Source organism: Malus domestica, chromosome 13 (genome assembly GCF_042453785.1).
Source record: "Malus domestica chromosome 13, GDT2T_hap1".
Taxonomy (NCBI): Eukaryota; Viridiplantae; Streptophyta; class Magnoliopsida; order Rosales; family Rosaceae; genus Malus; species Malus domestica.
The window spans coordinates 14,380,547-14,401,666 of NC_091673.1; the positions used below are offsets into that span (position 1 = coordinate 14,380,547).

Consider the following 21,120-nt stretch of genomic DNA (forward strand, 5'->3'; position numbering starts at 1 on the left):
TAAACTCTTAAGTGTTAGTGAATTTATCGTTTTGATGAGATACGCATCCTACGAAACTAATTTCAACAATCTAACCGTCAAACTTGTTTGTATATGCTTCGAGATCGCATACGCAAAAAATCGCAAAAAACAAACATTCAGAGATTAAGTAACGGGACAAAACTTTTCGATGGTTATAAAAGAAAAATCACGATTTAACGGTTCTTTTAACTCCGATTTTGATGATTTTTTATAGCTACACTCCTTGACCCTATATGAATACAATGAATGAATTTGATCTTCAATTTAAAATATTTACACTAATGGATACCACAAATCTTATGTTATACTTAATGAAAGTATAAATAAACTATAAGTGTTACATCTATTGTTTTGATGGGATACGTATTCTACGAAACTAATTTCAACAATCCAACCTTCAAACTTGTTTGTATATGCTTTCAGATTAGATACTTGACAATGAAAATTTCCTTATAACGTGGAAGGGACTCATTTTCATGAATCATTACCGTTGCCTACTAAGTTCGTTAATTATCCCAATACTGACGACGACCTAACAGATGATGACTTCGAACTTGGAATAAATATATTAATTATTTTATATATTGTAATTATTAATTAGACTATGTTTCAATTAGCATGTGATGATATTTTATAATAAAATTATATTTATGTTTTTTATTACGTATTTTATTCAAGTTAGATTTATTTATTAAAATTTTAAAATGTTATATGAGATAACACAAAAAAAAAAAAAAAAAAAGCTGGTTGTTTTTTTTCTTTGGGTTAAATATTAGGCAGGAAATGGATGAATTGGATGAAATTTTAGGTGGGAAACTCTACACGAGAAAGGACGAATTCGATGAAATATTAGGCGGGAAATTTCCCGCTTGGTAAACTTAGTGTCGGTTTTAACTGACACTGTCATATTTAATGCGACAAAAGTTTCATTAGACCGACGCTATGTGAAGTGTGTCAGAAGTTGGTGTCGGTCTTAACCGACACCAACATTTATTTAAACTGACGCAGTACTTTTATTAAAGAGTGTCAGAAAGTTGACTGGTTAGAAAAGTGTGTCAGGTTGGCGTCAGTTTTAATTGACGCCAAGTACATTTAATTTGACACTAGTGATTTTTAATTCGATGTCAATCAATCCATGTCGGTTTAAACCAATGCCAACTAAATACCCATATTAAACATCTCTCTTTCCCATTTCATCCGTGCTTTCATTTCTCCCCCAATTTCAATTTTTCTTCTTCTCCTTCCCCATTTCATCCGATCATCCCTTTCTTCCTCCTTTTCAGTTTTTCCTATTCTCCTTCCTGATTTGCTAACCAAATGTTTTAGAAATTTTATGAGAAACTCCAATCTGAACGTTCTGACAGTAACGTTCAAAATCCAGTAGCAAGCACAGATTGAATCCATACAGAACAAGCTGAAGAGGAAGCAGGTCGACGCTGTGGAAAAAAAGAAAATAGCCAACCAGCTAGGGTTTCGGATAGAGAGAATAGGCATTCAAGGAAGCGGAGCAGGAACAGAAGCAGGAGCAGAGAGAGGCATTCGAGGCGGAAAAGTAGGAGCAGAGAGAGGTATAAATAAAAAGATAGGGATAAGGTGACACACCCCGACCGAGGTCAAGGCATGCTGGCCGTCACGTGAGAGTGACGTAGCCATGAGCACAGTGCGGAAGCATTAAAGATAGCAACTATACGAATAATTAAAAAACCAGATTACTAGAGTGCATTACTAACAGAAAGTGATAGGAGTTAGTTACAACAGTAAACACTCCTAATTAGAGCATAAAGTCTAGGTGCAGTTCAGTAGGACAAGTACTAGTTATACAGTACTAGGAATGTCCTACTATTATTTGATAAGTCAAAACAGCCGACAATCCCGAGCCACTAACAGCAAGCTTACTTAGAACCGGGAGGGGCGCAAAACAGAAAACGTGAGTGGGCAAAAACAAATGTTTTACAAAATCATTTCATTTATCAATATATTAACCCCTCGCTGTAAAACATGTATAATTTTCCCAGAATCAAGATATAAGTATATACATACATATATATATATATGAAATCATATCAATTCAATTCATGTTTCACATAATCATATTCATATGTATGCCATGCCAAAATATAACAAAGTAAACAATCCAGGTAAGAATGATTTCATAGAAACATGATATGTTAGCCGAAACGCCTGAGGTAGTCTGTACGACTGAATTCATAGCTCAAAAGTCAATCTGGCCGAAGTAACTACAATGACCTATACGGCAATATACTGCACATAAGTCAAAACCACTAAAGAGGGTCTGTACGACAAGATTGGGTAAAATTGAAGGGAAAACCATGAGATTTCATGTGGGATTTCTAGTGACTAGCATGCATATACAATTCAAAATTTATATACGAAAGAAATGGAAGCATGTTATCAAATAATATCAAAGCAATAATCATGCAAATTCCCTTCAAGATGCATAGGTTTATGTAAGATGCATCATAAACAAATTTATATAAGAACAAAGTTTAGGAGTAGTTTTATACCTCTTGATCTAGATCTTAGACCAAGGATGGACCACCTCCAAGCCCTTTGCTCCTTGAACTCCTTGAGCCTAGCCTCCTTCCTTGCCTCCTCCACTTTGTTTAGAATAAGTGCTCCTAGGTTCTCTTCAAGCTTCCAAAATTGAAAACCTCTAAAGATCCTCACCCACTAGTGTAGTGAGAAGGATGAAGGAATAACCAAAGGGGTGAAAAGATGATTAGCTAAATCCCCCTAAGGTGGCCGGCCCTTTAAGTGTTAGAGAGATATTTTTCTTTTGTTCTTTTAACACTTCCAAAAACCCTAATGAAACATTTGCTATAAAGTTCCTTTTATAGCCAAAAAGAAACAAGTCAACATTTGATATTTCTCTCCCTCCTTTGGCCGGCCCCTTTGTGTTGTTTGGGCTTTGGGCTTTTATTTATTTCAAGTCATCCAATGCTTGAATAAAAGCCCAATGGGTTTAGGCCTAATGGGCCCAATTAAACCCAAACGTTTCTTTAAGCCCAAAACGATCTAAGATCGCTTTTATGATTTCTTTAGAATTTCTAATTAATCACAACACTTAATTAATCCAATTAATTATTTCCATCATCCATTAATTACTCACTACAAGAGTGTATTGGTGAACAATCGTTTTAGGTTCTAATTAGCAAGGCAGTGAGGTGATTGGCACCAATCCAATTGATTATATTTAATCCAATCACTTAGTGAATTAAAATTTACTTTTAATTCACCTTCTTCTTTGACGACTACATTTAATCATCTAGAAGAACTCACAAGCCATGAATGACATCTAACCATATATCATGGCTACCCAAGCTAATGTAGAAGTTGTTAGGAGAACCTATTCAGTTGGAATTACAATGTAATTCGATCATTCTCTAAAACAATACTCTCAATCACATCACTAGGGTATGGATATATTATGTCAAACCCCTAATGTGATTATTCCTTCTTATATGATTCAATTGAGTCGTATAGGAACGCTTTCCTTTATTACGCTCGATACTTCGGCCGAAGATTCCATAATCATATCTTAGAGTATTCATCATCTCTTAACGAGGATTAGAGATTCCTTGTTGCGCATTCACTTGCCTTCATGACTAAGTGGCTTAACCCCGACTATGCCGTGGACACCTGCGGATGTAGTGACTTTAACATAATCAAAGATAAAGTACTTAACCACAAGACAACGATGATGCCTCAGGTCAAATGACTACTTACATTATTCCAACCATTAGAGTTACTTGTTTGACATGTGAGTAGACCTCCATGCAAGTACTCTCGTTCGATTGTGTTCAATGAACTCATTCCCTTAATGAGCACCTACATACTTGTCTTAGTGTCACTACACGAATGGGATGAGACCTTCCATCTTTCTAATGGAAGCGGACATAGTATGTACCGGTCTATGCATTGTCAGTATCCCTCCGACAATCCTATGACCAGGAACCTTTTGGACATGATGGTTATGTGAAGAAGGTCTCTGTAGTCTAACTTCATTAGATTACTTCTTCAATCGATCCATTGTCCATGGATTCACTATTTAGGACATATATCGTTTATAGAGATAGTCCTAAATAGTATCTTTGCCATTTGATATATAAGAGTCATCTATACATCCATTTATTGTCCTGAAAGGTTTCTTCTAAAGATTGACTTTCAGGGCATATTTCCAACAATCTCCGACTTGCACTAAAGTCAATCACTAATGTATCTTATACATTCTAGTTGAGAGAGCTTATGCTCGTAGGTTAACTTGGTTATGTATTAATCTTTTTTATTTAAAAGGGATTCACTTATCAAATGTTTCCAAAACATTTGATGATGTCTCTTTCTTGTGTTCGAATACTTTGATGAGACCTTAATTCCATGGCTTGAGCTATCGCCTCATTGCGTCGTAGTGTCCTACTCACGACCTTATGGTTTGGATTCAATCATTGGTTCTAAAAGAACCCCTTCCATTCAAAACACCTTTTGAAGCAGTTTCTAAAACAATATATCGTCATATATTTCGTTTGTATACATTATACAAACTTTGCTCCAACCTTGAGACCATTGTAGTACAATACTTACAATATATTCATATGATTAGTACTTCATCCATTATGAAGTTCCATTTATTAAAATGGCTTATTTTGCACTTTGGTTTATAACCTAAGTGAATGCACGCTTCCAGAGTCCCACTCTGATGTTCCTTTCTTAAAGGCAATAATATTCTATCAGTTGCTTTGGTTCTGATCCTGGGATATAGTAATATCTTAAAGTGACAACCCCTGTGGTTCTTCACTTTGGGATATCTACTCACAAGTCCATACATGTGTCCCTTTTGTGATTTTGTGACACATTCATTATAAGGGTTACGAAAGTGATTTTCTATCATATAGGAAAATGCTTTCTTAAATCTTCAACATTTGAGATTTAATTTCCCCATTTAACATTCTTGAGATAGCCTCGCTATATCAATAAGTTCAATTTCAAGTCTATACTTCAAAATCGACCGTGTCATGTTTTGTCAATTTTCGAGTAACATCTATGTTCTATCAAGTCTATCAAATAGACTTTATTCATATCTTGTTGCTCAAATTATGACATCACTCCCACTTGCCTTGTTGTAACTTAGCATTCATTCAAAAACTTAACAATTACATTTTCTTGATTTGAATGCATATTGCTCCCACTAACTTGTCTTGGATCTATTGACAATCATTAAGATCCATTAGCTTATTGATGATGTCTCAACTATTTTGAGACTATCAACAACTCTAGCTAACACAAGTTATTTAAACGAATCATACACAAAAGAATTCCTTCTCAAGTAATTCCTTTTGAAATGTGTGACTTGCTTTGTCAAGTCTATTCATTTAAATTATATGGTGTCATACACCATACTACAAGTTTTAGTCATACTGAGACCTTTAATGTAGTCATATAAGAATTATCCAAGTCTTTAGTGGAAGCATGGCTCCTACTAAGGATATAGAAACTCAACCATTCCTTCTTTATGGTTGATATAATTCTTTATCAAAACTACATAGAGCGTTATAGTTACATAAGATGTCGAATTTGGATTGTCTTGTTGTTAAACTATATGTTGTGACTCATTTTGAAACTATTCCCTTTTGTTTCATCAAATTTGTCCATGGGCTTTGTTATTAGCTTGTTCTCATAAAAGAGAAAGATGGACAACTCCCAACATATAACCATTTTATGTTAGGTTGACGAAACCAATATTCAAAGACTATTCTTTAGAATGTTACACAACATAGAATTTTAACGTTTGAAGAGCTTGAGTCCTTTAACAATTAAAATTACAAACTCGTAATAATAGTCAGGTACTATTATTCTTTAGACAACTATAAACCAATCATATTCAAGTTTACATCCATTTTCACACCTCCCACTATTTCTCATGACTTTAATGAGAAATCACTTCATACATTCAAAATGTATAAACGTGGAGTATACGGGTAGAAGACATTGGGTAGTAGCTTTAAAACCTTTCAAGCTCATTTGTTTCAATCTTCACTAAGTTAATGTCTCGTTATTAAGTGACTAAAGTCTTTAAACATTTTATAGATTTAGACACTTCTTTCTTGGTTTAATCACTAACACAATTGACATTTTAAAACAATTTAAAGAATGCCCAATTAGTTGTTCAAAACTACTAATTGAATCAAGAGTGATCTTGATTATTGTGGTTTAAGTGATAATCATATAAGAAACGTTTTTCTTATTACTTATATCATCATAATGTGATATTCCTTTTCTTTAAGAAAGGAATCTCTAGACCTTTGTCAATTCATATAGAACTCATAGGTAGACAATTGGAACCAAATCTAAAGATTCATTGTATCCTTTTATGTCCTACATGTGAGATCTATCCATAATTGATAAGTCTAAAGTTTGGTTATCACATTACAATAAGCGATATAAATCTTGTATCTCAACTAGGATACAACAAGACAATATTCAATTCATAACACTACTTTAAGGAAATAATATATTAGAAGGCATTCATCACATTACATTGATATGATAATTCAAACATTCATAATGTTTAATACAAAAAGAATTAGCTCTATACATTTAGAGACTAATTATATACCTTCATTTAGGCACCAATAGTGGTCTTCCATCATATGAAGCCACATAATAAGTTCTTAACAAAATAAGAAAGTTTAAAGACTATGTTTAAGTGCCTAACAAACTTCCTAAATAGTTAGCAAAAAATATGGTGGCCGAACCCTTCTCCAACCTTTTCCTTGCTTATTCATCTTCTACTTGGCTCCTTCACCAATATACAATTATACAAGTGATTAGCCCTTTATATCAAATATAAAGGTTTAGAAGATCTAACATTTAGAATTGAAGATAAGAACAGAAACCATACCTTGTGGCTTGTCCTTAAGAGTTGCAAGGTATAACCTGCAATTCCTCTTCCAATGCCCTTCATTTCCACAGTGGTGGCAAGTCCCCTTGGGCTCATTTGCCTTCTTTTTCCTCACTCTTCCTTGCGGCTTAGGAGTGGGTGACTTCTTCTCCTTCCCTTTGCCTTTGCCTTGCGGCTTCGCCTTAGAAGAGGATGGCTTGTTGTAGGCTACTGCAGCAGTCCCTACAACGTTCTCTTTCTTCATAGTCTTCTCAGCAGTTACTAACATGTTTAGTAACTCAGAGATAGTACTATCCATCTTATTCATATTGTAGTTCATAATGAACTGCGAGAATGAATTAGAAAGAGAAGCCAAAATGAAGTCCTGGGCCAATTCCCCGTCAAGTGGAGTACCTAGGTTCTCCAATTGTTCAATGAGTCTTATCATCTTCAGTACATGTTGATGCACTGGAGCCCCCTTGACCATCTTGGTCTTCACAAGTTCACTGACAGTGCTAAAGCGACGGTTGCGCGTCCCTTCACCATATAACTCTGTAAGATGGAGTATGATGGAAGATGCACTGTCCATGCCCTCGTGCTGTCTCTGTAGCTCCTTATTCATGGAAGCCAACAGATAGCACTTGGCTTGTGTGTCATCCTCAACGTGCTTGTCATACTTAGCACGTTCATCCTCAGTGGCCTCAGGGCCGAGAGGTATGTGAGGTGGGGCCTTGTCTAGCACGTAAACAATCTTTTCCAATGTTAAGAGAATCTTGACATTATGATACCATGATGGGAAATTGTGCCCCTCTAGGCAATATTTGTCGAGTATTTTCGCGAGTGTGCTTTCAACCATATCTAAATACATAAACAATAAAATAATTAGTTTGATTGTTGATTAAGTCAAACAATTCGGGTCTTTAAACCGAATGACACCACCCACCATTTTTGGCAAATTCCATATCCCTCAAGATGGAATCCGGGAGATTTCAATGAAAGCTCCTAGCGGGTTATGGGAGGCTCACTATTACCAAGCCCAGCTCACGATGATACGATATTGGCTAGCAAAAATAATAATGAGATGGTACACTTACCCATTCACAACAACCTCTTGTGATTACCCATCTTTTTGGCCTCTAGAAAACAATGCCTCACGATGATATGATATTGGCATCATTTTTCTTAGTTAAGTTCTTTCCCACCATGCCGGTTTAGATAGGGGTCCAAGTATGACCTCACGATGATACGATATTGGCCACACTCGTTGCCTACCTTCACCTCATCAAATGTTTTAAATAAACTCCTCCTGAGTATAAGCATGCACTTTGCACTCCCCCATGATAGGGTGGAGGCGGTGTACAAGTCATAAACGATTGGAGCCTACCACGGTGGAAGGCCACGAAAAAGTGTTCAAAGCACTCTTACGCTTTCAACTTAATATTGTATGTTGGTTGAGGGATTTTAAGGTCTCATCAATTTTATTTATTTAATCACATTCAAATAAATTGTGTCCTATTATAACTACTAGTCCAAAGTTAATGAAATTAGTAGCATATGATATCCCCACTATTTGTTTTCATAAAACAAATCAATATCAAAACTTTTTTTTTTTTCAAAATATTGGAGATATATATAACTACTAATTATATTCATTATAGTTTAGTAACGTATGATACTCCCACTATTTGTTTTAAGAAAAACAAATCAAATCAAAAACGAATTTTTCAAATATTGGAAGTAATTACTACTACTATGGTTTTTGCATTCCTTTGAAATTAGACTTTATAGTTATCTTAGGCTCTTTGGATGACCATGGACTTATTGGGTTAATTCAACAACGAGCCAACATTGTTGAATAAGAACTCGGGGAGGTTGTGTCAATTTAATTACGTGCTTTTCAATCCAATTAAAACATTTTCATTGAGCCATTAGAAATGAAAGACAATCATTCATTGCTAATTAGGGCGTTGGACCCATTTAATCTTTAATCTCATGTCAAAACCCTCTTTTAGTTATGTCTCCTTACCAATAGTTAAAGAAACTCTAGTATAGCACTAGAGGGAATATACTAACTAAAAGAGATTAAGAAATAATAAGAATTACAAACCGATTTGTTCAAATTCCTACAAATTACACATACTAAGAGGGAGAGATAGATTAATGTCCAACGTGACAAGGTCCAATTGAAACAGTAATTAAAACACATTCCCAAGGTTCAAACAATTTGAGTTTAGCGCCTTATCTCATAGCTCAATTATCGTTTAAGGCATAAGTCCATAGTCACCCATTTTTCTAACTACTTAATCACATTAAATAATCATATGGAATGCAACATAAACATTTAGATTTAGTGCATATGGGCATAATATTATTATGAGTTTAAACAACTAATAAAATTAAAATCAAATATTTTAACTTTTCAAAAAGAAGGGGCCTAAATGCAAATATGAAAAGTTAGGGGTCAAACCGTAAATACTTAAAAGTATAAACAACCCTTTTAACATTACAAAAAAGCCCCACAAGTGGGTAATCCACTAGGGTGACCGGCCAACATAATGGGGATGGGAGGTTTCACCCATCTTGCATTGAACCAACATAAAGTAGAGAAAAAAATTAAATTTTGCTTGTCACTTGGTTTTGCTTTAAGGACTTTAGTGAAAAGTGTGATGGAAATTTAACTAGACTAGTCTAGGTTTGAATAAATTTTGAGATGGCTATGGATGGTTTGTACATCATCCAAAACCACAAAACAATGCATAAGAAACAAATAAAACCATTTTCACCAAAAACCAAACCATGAACACCAAGAACAAAACCATGAATACATTTTCAAGATTTGTATATTCTTGGTGATTTTTCAAACCCAAAAACAAAAGTGACAAGATTTCTACTTTCTAGCTTTAAAGTGTGTGTGTGTGATTCAAAATAAAAACACAAACACATAGCCGAAAACCCCTTTTTGTCGTGCCCTCCCTATGACTCAAAACCCCAAAAATTGTTCTAAACTCATTCTTCATTCATGCATCCAAAACAATTTTTGCATACATATCTTTCTCAACTATTGATTTACATTTTTCAACAATTGAAAAACAAAAGATAAACATACTTTGAATGAAGCAATAATATGTCATACATAAAATTAAAACCCATATGCATAAAATCCAAAAGGACACATCATACATAAATCTTTGGCTCTGATACCACTTGAAGGGAAAACCATGAGATTTCATGTGGGATTTCTAGTGACTAGCATGCATATACAATTTAAAATTTATATACGAAAGCAATGGAAGCATGTTATCAAATAATATCAAAGCAATAGTCATGCAAATCCCCTCCAAGATGCATAGGTTTATGTAAGATGCATCATAAACAAATTTATATAAGAACAAAGTTTAGGAGTAGTTTTATACCTCTTGATCTAGATCTTAGACCAAGGATGGACCACCTCCAAGCCCTTTGCTCCTTGAACTCCTTAAGCCTAGCCTCCTTCCTTGCCTCCTCCACATTGTTTAGAATGAATGCTCCTAGGTTCTCTTCAAGCTTCCAAAATTGAAAACCTCTAAAGATCCTCACCCACTAGTGTAGTGAGAAGGATGAAGGAATAACCAAAGGGGTGAAAAGATGATTAGCTAAATCCCCCTAAGGTGGCCGGCCCTTTAAGTGTTAGAGAGATATTTTTCTTTTGTTCTTTTAACACTTCCAAAAACCCTAATGAAACATTTGCTATAAAGTTCCTTTTATAGCAAAAAAGAAACAAGTCAACATTTGACATTTCTCTCCCTCCTTTGGCCGGCCCCTTTGTGTTGTTTGGGCTTTGGGCTTTTATTTATTTCAAGTCATCCAATGCTTGAATAAAAGCCCAATGGGTTTAGGCCTAATGGGCCCAATTAAACCCAAACGTTTCTTTAAGCCCAAAACGATCTAATATCGCTTTTATGATTTCTTTAGAATTTCTAATTAATCAAAACACTTAATTAATCCAATTAATTATTTCCATCATCCATTAATTACTCACTACAAGAGTCTATTGGTGAACAATCGTTTTAGGTTCTAATTAGCAAGGCAGTGAGGTGATTGGCACCAATCCAATTGATTATATTTAATCCAATCACTTAGTGAATTAAAATTTACTTTTAATTCACCTTCTTCTTTGACGACTACATTTAATCATCTAGAAGAACTCACAAGCCATGAGTGACATCTAACCATATATCATGGCTACCCAAGCTAATGTAGAAGTTGTTCGGAGAACCTATTCAGTTGGAATTACAATGTAATTCGATCCTTCTCTAAAACAATACTCTCAATCACATCACTAGGGTATGGATATATTATGTCAAACCCCTAATGTGATTATTCCTTCTTATATGATTCAATTGAGTCGTATAGGAACGCTTTCTTTTATTACGCTCGATACTTCGGCCGAAGATTCTAGAATCATATCTTAGAGGATTCATCCTCTCTTAACGAGGATTAGAGATTCCTTGTTGCACATTCACTTGCCTTCATGACTAAGTGGCTTAACCCCGACTATGCCGTGGACACCTGCGGATGGAGTGACTTTGACATAATCAAAGATCAAGTACTTAACCACAAGACAATGATGATGCCTCAGGTCAAATGACTACTTACATTATTCCAACCATTAGAGTTACTTGTTTGACATGTGAGTAGACCTCCATGCAAGTACTCTCGTTCGATTGTGTTCAATGAACTCATTCCCTTAATGAGCACCTACATACTTGTCTTAGGGTCACTACACAAATGGGATGAGACCTTCCATCCTTCTAATGGAAGCGGACATAGTATGTACCGGTCTATGCATTGTCAGTATCCCTCCGACAATCCTATGACCAGGAACCTTTTGGACATGATGGTTATGTGAAGAAGGTCTCTGTAGTCTAACTTCATTAGATTACTTCTTCAATCGATCCATTGTCCATGGATTCACTATTTAGGACATATATCGTTTATAGAGATAGTCCAAAATAGTATCTTTGCCATTTGATATATAAGAGTCATTTATACATCCATTTATTGTCTTGAAAGGTTTCTTCCAAAGATTGACTTTCAGGGCATATTTCCAACAGAAATATAATTATGCTCAACTCTATTCTCTCATAATAGCCGGGCGATGAATCGCTAGTTACCTACGAGTCGGAACCATGAATAAGGTTTGTACGACAAGACTGTGCACTTAAGTTGGATCCAATATGAGCATATAGTACGAGAGGTGACGTAAATAAACAGGCATGTACATCATATCTCTGGCTAATTCACAATTACCCTAGGTGCAGCTTCATGGGCTCAACATTACTTAATCACATATCACATCATCAATGATTCACACAACCAAACATAACTTACCTGAACTCACATGTGCCTCCACAGCACCACATATATGATGTGTGGTCCAGATTTTTGGGTCACCAATCAAAACAACCCATTTTACTTACTTCCAATTGGTTCCAAAATAATAGGGACTTAACACATTGGTCATTAACCACACATAGTTCCACAATGCCACAAACGCTCAAGGGCATTTTAGTCTTTTCACATCAACGATAACAAATAATGTACATTTTCAGGACGGGTTGTGACAATCTCCCTAACTTATAAAATTTCATCCTCGAAATTATACATAACAAATACATCCACTAATAATCATAAAACAATCGTGGATACATCTCCCTCATCCAATCCTCTGTCTCCCAAGTAGCTTCTTCCACTGAATGATTTCTCCATAACACTTTTACCAAACGAACTGTCTTGTTCCTCAGTTCTTTATCCTTCCAATCTAATAGAATCACTGGTTTGTCATCATAAGTCAAGTCCGAATTGATTTCCAAAGGTTGAGGAGGAATCACATGTGAAGGATCTGATACATAATGTCGAAGCATCAAAACATGAAACACATCGTGTACCTTGGACAACTCTGGAGGCAACTCAAGCCTGTAAGCAACCTCACCAACTCGCTTCAGAAATACTCTATCGCTTACATCATACTTCCGATCAATGGCATGTTTGTCTGTTAAGCTCTTTTGTCGATCTTGGGCCGCTTTCAGGTTAGACTTAATTACCTAAACATTTTGAGTAGTCACATCCACAATCTCAGGGCGCACTAAAACTCTTTCGCCAACGTCTGACCAACATAGAGGCGTACGGCAAGATTTCCCATAAAGTGCCTCAAATGGTGTCATACCAATACTCGAATGATAACTGTTATTGTAGGCAAACTCCATCAAATCCAAACAATCATGCCAACTATCTCCAAACTGCAGCACTGAAGATCTTAACATATCCTCTAATGTCTGAATGGTCCTCTTAGATTGTCCATCTGTCTGAGGATGATATGCCGTATTATAAAGCAATCTCGTACCAAGAGCTTCTTGGAATGCTATCCAGAACTTGGAAGTAAATCTGGGATCCCGATCTGAGATGATATTAACTAGCACACCATGATACTTCATAATCTGCGATATGAATAACTTAGCTAATCGGCTTAACAAATACTTCTCCCTTACTGAAATAAAATGTGCTGATTTTGTAAGCCGATCAACTACCACCCAAATGCCATCATAACCATTATGTGTGTGAGGAAGCTTGTACACAAAATCCATAGTAATATTTTCCCATTTCCACTGTGGAATGGGAAGTGGTTGCATCAACCCAAACGGCTTCTTTCTTTCAGCTTTAACCTATTGGCAAATGGCACACATACTCACATATTCAGCAATTTCTCTTTTCATACCTGGCCAATAATAAAATGATCTAATGTTATGATACATCTTAGTGCCTCCTGGATGTATCGCATATGCCGAAATATGTGCTTCATGCAAAATTTCTTTATTTAATTCTGCATTATTCGGCATATACATCTTACTTTCCTGCATAAGCATGCTATCAGTTTCTCGAATCTCAAAATCTTTCTTTTTGCCTTGATTCCTTGCTTGAATTATTTCTTGGGTCTCTTCATCAATCATCTGAGTCTCAAGAATGCGATCAATTAAAACTGGCCTAACCTGGAAATTAGCAAGCAAGGCTTCTCCTCGATCTTCCACTCCTAGCTCCACTCCAGTGGACCTCAAACCTGCTAGAAAAGGAACATGACAATCATAGATGGCATTAAGTCTGGCTGGAGTCTTCCTGCTAAGTGCACCAGCCACTGCATTTGCACGACGAGGATGGTACTCAATCGTGCAATCATAGTCATTAAGTAACTCAATCCACATCCGTTGACGAAGATTAAGATCTCTCTGAGTAAACAGATACTAAAGACTCTTATGATCTGTGAAGATCTTACATTTCTCACCATAAAGATAATGTCTCCAAATCTTCAAAGCAAAGATGATAGCCGCTAACTCCAGATCATGTGTAGGGTAATTCTTCTCATGAGGTTTCAAATGTCTCGAAGCATAAGCAATTACCCTGCCATGTTGCATCAATACACAACCTAAACCGTTCAGAGAAGCATCACTATAAACCTCATAATTACCACTATCATCTGGAAGTGCTAGAACATGTGCATGAGTGAGATAGTACTTCAATTGTTGAAAACTTTGCTCACATTTATTATCCCACTCAAACTTAACCTCCTTGCGCGTCAATCTCATCAATGGCAAAGCAATCACTGAAAAATCCTTAACGAACCATCTATAGTAGCCTGCTAAGCCAAGAAAACTCCGTACCTCAGTGACGGTTTGAGGTTGCTCCCAATTCTCCACAGCTACTACTTTCTGATAATCCACTTGAATGCCTTGAGTAGAAATGACATGTCCCAAAAATGCCACTTGATTCAACCAAAATTCACATTTGCTAAACTTAGCATATAGTTGGTGTTCCCTCAAACTGCTCAACACCAACTGCAAATGTCTAGCACACTCAGCCTTAGACTTAAAGTATACCAGAATATCGTCAATGAAGACAATAACAAACTTGTCCAAATATGGTTGAAATACTCGATTCATTAAATCCATAAAAGTTGCTGGTGCATTAGTTAACCCGAATGACATCACAAGAAACTCATAATGACCATATCGAGTCCTGAATGCGGTTTTAGGGACAACTTCATTTTTAATCTTCAACTAATAGTATCCCGACCTCAAGTCAATCTAAGAAAATACGCAGGCACCTCTGAGTTGATCAAATAAATCATCTATATGAGGCAATGGATAACAATTCTTAATGGTTACCCGATTCAATTGCCTATAATCAATGCACAGCCTCAAAGTTCCATCTTTCTTCCTCACAAATAAGACTGGGGCTCCCCAAGGTGAACTACTAGGCTAAATGAAACCTTTATCCATTAACTCTTGCAACTGCACTTTCAATTCTCTTAATTCGGCAAGAGCCATTCTGTAAGGAGTCAAGGATATAGGATTCGTACCTAGAAGCAGATCAATAACAAACTCCAACTCTCTATCTGGCGACAATCCAGGCAAATCCTCAAGGAATACATCCGGAAAATATCTGACCACACGAACATCTTCCACACTACTAGGAGTATCATCACTCAGCACCACATGAGCCAAACATCCCTGGCAACCACCTCATTTTCTTGATCCCCCAATGAGAATCGGCGCGTTCCTCTATCCAGGTATAATCCAGTTTCCTTGATTTGGTTTTAGGAGGTGTGGTCTTGATCAAGATGCCGGTAATGGGCGATCTCAAGATGCCGGTAATGGGCGATCTCAAGATGCAGAGATGGAAGCAGGGTTTGCAAACGAACCTGCAGTTGAAAAGGCTCTTGAAGTTAAGCCTTGAGAAAATTTCCACGACTAAAGCCTGTGGAAGTTGATGAAATTCACAAAGAGGTCCTTCGGGTTGCTAATCGCGCTTCGCTGCCGATCAGCGGTGTGGTTGCCACTCTTTTCCTATGATTCATTTTGTGGGTTTTAGGTTTCTGAAGGAAATTGGAGAGTTTGAAAGAGCAGAAGTGAATTTATGGAAAACCCGGAAAATCACTAAGGAAGAGATTTTGGCGGCAGATTTTCCCGCGCGAAATCCAATTTTGGTCTACGGTAAAGGCGCCAAAAATTGGATAAAAAGTGGGCTGGGCTGGCCCGGATGATTAGAATAGGCCCAATAGGGCATGGTCTTCAACATGATTTCCTAACGTTTGTTTGTCGGCAAATAAGTTAAAAACTCAAAAGAAACCTTCCGAGTCAAAACAAGTACATACAAGTTAATAGCAAGGAACTTACATTAACAAAAGTATTTAACAAAGCAAGTTATGACTGCCATTTTCGTCGATGGAGGCGGAGTTATCCTGAAGAATTTTCAAGAGGAACCAGTGCTGGAGCATCGTAGACACATCGGGAACCCATTACCGCTGAAAACATAACCCAAGTGCTCATTGCATAGAGAACACGGAGCCCCTGCCCTCCAAGTGAAATCCGGCTGAAAAGAGATTGTCTAGGAAAGACACAGTAACAACCATCAGATGGATTCGAGAAAACAAAATGTGATCGCTTAGAAAATAGACTGATGAACTATGAGGACTCACGTTCGCAGACGAATTCGTGGTTGTTGGAAGACTTGCTTCGAAAGAAGGCCAGTCACGGCCCGAGTTAAGTTTTGTAGACTTGTGGTGTTGCATCTCCGAGGCAGAATCATAACTCCCTTCACGAGGGAGATCAGAACTCTCTTCAGCAGGAAGATTGTCACGTTTCCTACAGCCTTGTACCCTGCATATCATATAGTAAGCATGCCAAAATGAGTTGATATAATTCCCGACAAACGTCTCAGACTCCTCCCTAAACATCCATGTATCGTACAAATTTATGGAATACAATAGTTCTGCTTTTGCTGATAACCATTGCCACTAGGTTTTGATATGTGAAAAAAAAAAAAGATCATCTCGAATTTAACAAAAGAAAATGAACAAAACACATAATAAACAAAAGGCTCCGTCATAAACCGCCTGATGAGTACTGATCGGCGATAGAGATTGGACCATATCAAAACATTTCGAAATGCAGAGATATTGACAGAAGTTAAGTTGCGATTGATTTCTATATTTTCAACTTTTCAATGTCTGGATCGTATTTCCCAACATACACATCAACTTCCACAAATTGAAAGCAAACAAGAAGTTGTAAACTTGTAACCAAAAAATGCAATTAAATCTATGCATGTATACAAGTGAGGAAAAATTGCAGTACCTTTTCACCTCCTCTGCCCTTGAAACATTATAGAGTGAAACAAAGCAGGGACTGTAACCAATTGCATGAAACTGATTTCGGGTCTGAGTAATTCTAGTTTCTCTGAGACTCGTCCTTTTCTGGTTATAGCAAACCACAGCCCAATCATTGTAAGACATTACAATTTCCCCATTTCTCAAAAACACCATGGGTTCATACAAATCGCAACTAAGTTCTCTCGGATACAAGTTTTCGATAACAAGAGTTTTAGTCCAAGTCTCTCGGACACCATACTCCTTCATAACCCACATAACAAATTTACTAGAATCGTCCCCAAACACACACAAAACGAGACAACCTTCCAACACTCCCAACTTCAAACAGTCTGAAAATTGCTTCTCCAGCGGTCCAAAGTAGCTAGGTGGGGCAACTGCCTGAAACTGTTCCCGTTCAAAGTTGAAGGAATTTATAAGCTCAGAAACATCGCTACCGCGAGAAACCCAATGCAGAGCTCCATGAAGATAAGCATTGAAGGGCAACTGACAACCAAGGCTCCCAGAAGCACTTCCAATGCTTCTCCAAACCCCCGTACCAATGGTGTATATCTCAGCCTCATAGCTGCATCTATCATTGCTGATCGGTTCACTCAACGGAACAAACGTTTGCAACACCTTATACTCATTAGTCCCAACACTAAATCCAAGTCCAACAGAGGTAAAATTAGGCCTAGCCCTATCGCTCCGCGGCACGGTGATGAACTCACCCAAAATTGGATTGCAGACATACAAAAGGTCCCCTCTTTCGGGTCCGGACAAGCAAACTAAACCATTGCAGGAGTTTATCAGATTAAATTCAGAAATGGGCAGGCTAAATTTGGGGGTAAACCTCAGTTTTTCGTAGCGAAAGCGAGAACCAGATGATTCCTCAATCTGGGTAAAATCGAGCCTCCTTGTTATGCTTTTGGGGGGAAAAGTCTTGATCAGTATGCCAATGGGGGATCGTGAAGTGCAGAGAAGGGAAAATTGAGGGTCGGAAATTAGAGTAAGCCAGGATTTGCAAACACACCTGCAGTCGAAGAGGGTTTTGATGGGGAGCCTTGAGAGGATGTCCATGACTATAGACCGCTGGAGGAGTTGAAATTTGGAGGGAAGTCTGGGCGGCTGCCATTGCCGTCGTTGTTGGTGGTGGTTGTTGGTCGTCGGCTGCTGTGGTGTATCTGCTGCTGCTGCTGCTCTTTTGTTTGGATTCGTAGGGTTTTTCCCTTTCCTTCCTCTCGGCATTTTTTATTTCCGGCGGCGGAGGGAAATGAGAAGGCAATTGACCGTGAAAGTGAAAAGTTGGGCCGGTGTCCTCCTTCACTTGTAGGTTTGGTTTACCAGTTGGACTAGTCAAAACACTTGAGTTTTGAGTCAGCAATTTGTGTTTGTTTGTTAGATTAGGAAGTCAAACGGGTTTGAATTCACGCAGTGATGCAAAGACAACACTCATTTCCACTATTGTATAGAGCAAAAGCAGCTTTGATCAGGGATGATGACAACCTCCGAAGACTTCATAACCAAATAATTTTCGCGATGAACCGGCATCAAAGAATAATTTTCACGATGAAATGCTCGAGGGGAACTCGAGGACAACTTAATCGGCCTCGAGTGGCTATATCTCTAATCACAGAAGACGAATTCTAAAAAGTTTGTTTTCCAAATTTCCCATCAAATAATTGCTTAAACTTAGAGCACTTTTGAGACCGATTCTACGGTACCTGCATGCACCTAGTACCGATGTTCTTTGAGCCGTTCGATCAAACCAACTTTCAAATGTGCAACGGCACTCGGTGCCTGTAGGTGCTGAAGAAAAATCACATTTGACACGATCCAGTGTTGTTGCTGGAATAGGCAGGAAAAATTCATCCATGCAACACCCCCCAGGCCATGAAACACGAAACTAAAACAAAGAGGTTTTATTGGCCCTTCAGCTAAAATAAAATATCATAACAGATTCACAAACACAACATTCAGATTAACAATCTTTGTGTTCTCTTCATACACGGCAGAAATCGCGTTAAGGTTTAAGCGTAAGAAAGCAGCTAGATCTGTTGTAACAACGATCCAAAAGACCTCAAAGTGCAGACGTTTCAGGAACAAGCTTGATGGAAACGCTGTTGACACAGTGGCGTTCATCTGTCGGCACCTTATGCCCTTCCCCTTTAAAAACATGCCCCAAGTGACTGCCGCAAGCTGCACATGTGATCTCAGTTCTCCTCCCATCTGGGTCAGGCTGAAGTACATACATAGTTGTTTCAGTTACATCCAATGTCAGCAAAATGCATTAGCTAAAAACAAAAACAAACAACATTTGTATTATCAGCAACAGGAACACACCGATCGGTTTATGGCTCCAGGCAGACCCTCGTAGAATGCAGGCCAACCGCATCCGGAATCAAACTTGGTAATTGGCTTTTGAAGAAGGGGTTTACAAATGTGAATGGTGTTCCACAACCAGCACATTTGTAAACCCCTTCTTCAAAAGCCTTGTCATATTCCCCAGTGAATTTTGGCCTGCATAACTCCAACCGTAAGCAAGTCTAACTTAATCAATTCACACATTGTGCAGATACTAATATCTCCCCAACATTGTAATCAAGGTGAAGGGATTATGTAACATGTATCAAATTGGTAACTGGAGTAATTTCCTCAGTAATCTAAGTAGGGTAAATTAGGAGATTTAGCAAAATTTTGTATCTTTCAGAAGTTTGACAACTCGGTGATTCTCGATTTTAGTTCAATTACTGCTTGGTGTGATGGCAAGTGCCTTCGCCCATGAGCGTTAGGTCTCGGGTTCGAGACTTGGAAGCAGCCTCTCCATAAATGGGGGTAAGGCTAGCCGACATTCACCTCTCCCAGACCCTGCGTAAAGCGGGATCCTTGTGCACTGGGTATGACCTTTTACTGCTGGAGGGGACTCGAGTGGGAATATTTCTAAATCTTAATGGAAAACAAAAAGGTCTTCAACGTGTTAACAAAAACGAACATAAAAACTAAACACTGAAAACGAAATGGTTATCAAATGGTCTTAGTTTTGCAAGTAGACTTAAAAACAGTTGAATACCATTAGTAAGTAAGCAAACCCTAAAGCACTTCATGGGTGTTCTTCTGCCAATTCATCACAGATGCTATATTTTTTGTGGCTAACAAATTGTTAGACTTAGAATATGTTATACAATCTTGCAAATGATAACATGTTTTATGAGTTATATTATCAAAAATACAAAAAAAATTATCAGAGAAGCAGAAAAAATATTGAATATACCATCCAAGAACAACAAAATCCAGAGAAAAGACAGAACCCATCAAAATCCAAACACCACATGAGAATTGAGACATACCTAAATAGATCATAGTATAAAATATGATGACCAAAATTAGAAATAGGAACAGGCAGAAAAGAAAAGAGAGAGGAATTACTCAGTTCCTTCCTCGCGTAGAATCCTCAACTGTTCCGGCGAGAGAACAGCCCGCCATTCTTCCTCAGTTTTCTGAATTGGTCGATACGTTTTCTTGGGAAACTTTTGATATAGACTTATGTGGAAATTCTATTATTGAACATGGACGCAAAATCAACCAAATCCTCTGTTAGAGCATCTCCAGAAGATTCCAAATTAGTGGTGGATTTTGGTTGAAAATAGTGTATTCAATTGGAATTTTAAGAGGATTTAATTTTTTTTAATGAATTTAGGGTATTTAATAAAAAATCCACCACTAAAATTATGGTGTATTCAATTAAAATTATGGTGTATACTTACTGTATATCTAATCATTTATTATGTGTCTTTTCACATAACTCTGGTTAACTTTTACATTAAATATTACTTTTTTAATTTTAAAAAAAATTAATTAAAATTAAGTGAAATAACATGTGACAAATGTTTAGATTCATGATGAGAAATTTTTTTTAATTATCAAATTTTCTAACTGAGTGAATTGGTTAATTATTAAAAACTGTTGCTAATCAAATTTTTTTTATTTTTAATCATTTAATCAAATAAATTTTTTTTTAAATATAGTA

At 37.1% G+C, this 21,120-nt stretch overlaps 2 protein-coding genes and 1 pseudogene across 3 annotated transcripts; all 3 read right to left on the reverse strand.

Annotated features, from left to right (window-relative positions):
- Positions 1-12,576: 12,576 nt before the first annotated feature.
- LOC139190802 (uncharacterized) lies at positions 12,577-14,886 on the reverse strand. Its single transcript, XM_070811288.1, has 4 exons — positions 14,347-14,886; positions 13,803-14,175; positions 13,645-13,670; positions 12,577-12,999 (listed from the first exon to the last, which is right to left on the reverse strand). The coding sequence occupies exons 1-4, from the start codon at positions 14,884-14,886 to the stop codon at positions 12,577-12,579; spliced, it is 1,362 nt and encodes a 453-aa protein (XP_070667389.1).
- Positions 14,887-16,023: 1,137 nt separating this feature from the next.
- LOC103453174 (F-box protein At3g07870-like) lies at positions 16,024-18,741 on the reverse strand. Of its 2 annotated transcripts, none has more exons than XM_070810424.1 (3): positions 17,083-18,741; positions 16,425-16,605; positions 16,024-16,333 (listed from the first exon to the last, which is right to left on the reverse strand). In XM_070810424.1, exons 1-3 carry the CDS (start codon positions 18,339-18,341, stop codon positions 16,199-16,201), a joined length of 1,575 nt encoding a protein of 524 aa, XP_070666525.1. In that variant the 5' UTR covers positions 18,342-18,741; the 3' UTR covers positions 16,024-16,198. The 2 variants fall into 2 exon arrangements, with proteins under 2 accessions (XP_070666525.1, XP_070666526.1); XM_070810425.1 differs by having other exon boundaries at positions 16,024-16,318; positions 17,083-18,579.
- Positions 18,742-19,000: 259 nt separating this feature from the next.
- LOC139187618 (peptide methionine sulfoxide reductase B5-like) lies at positions 19,001-20,872 on the reverse strand (annotated as a pseudogene).
- Positions 20,873-21,120: the final 248 nt, after the last annotated feature.

Coding starts and splice junctions, on each gene's coding strand:
- LOC139190802 (XM_070811288.1), bottom strand. CDS start 14,886: ATGAATCGAGTATTTCAACCATATTTGGACAAGTTTGTTATTGTCTTC. Junction 13,671..13,802: donor TAGCATGCTTATGCAGGAAA/GTAAGATGTATA, acceptor ATTATTGGCCAG/GTATGAAAAGAGAAATTGCT. Junction 13,000..13,644: donor AAAGAGAAATTGCTGAATAT/GTGAGTATGTGT, acceptor CAAAATGTTTAG/GTAATTAAGTCTAACCTGAA.
- LOC103453174 (XM_070810424.1), bottom strand. CDS start 18,341: ATGCCGAGAGGAAGGAAAGGGAAAAACCCTACGAATCCAAACAAAAGA. Junction 16,606..17,082: donor AGGGCAGAGGAGGTGAAAAG/GTACTGCAATTT, acceptor TATGATATGCAG/GGTACAAGGCTGTAGGAAAC. Junction 16,334..16,424: donor CCACGAATTCGTCTGCGAAC/GTGAGTCCTCAT, acceptor TGTCTTTCCTAG/ACAATCTCTTTTCAGCCGGA.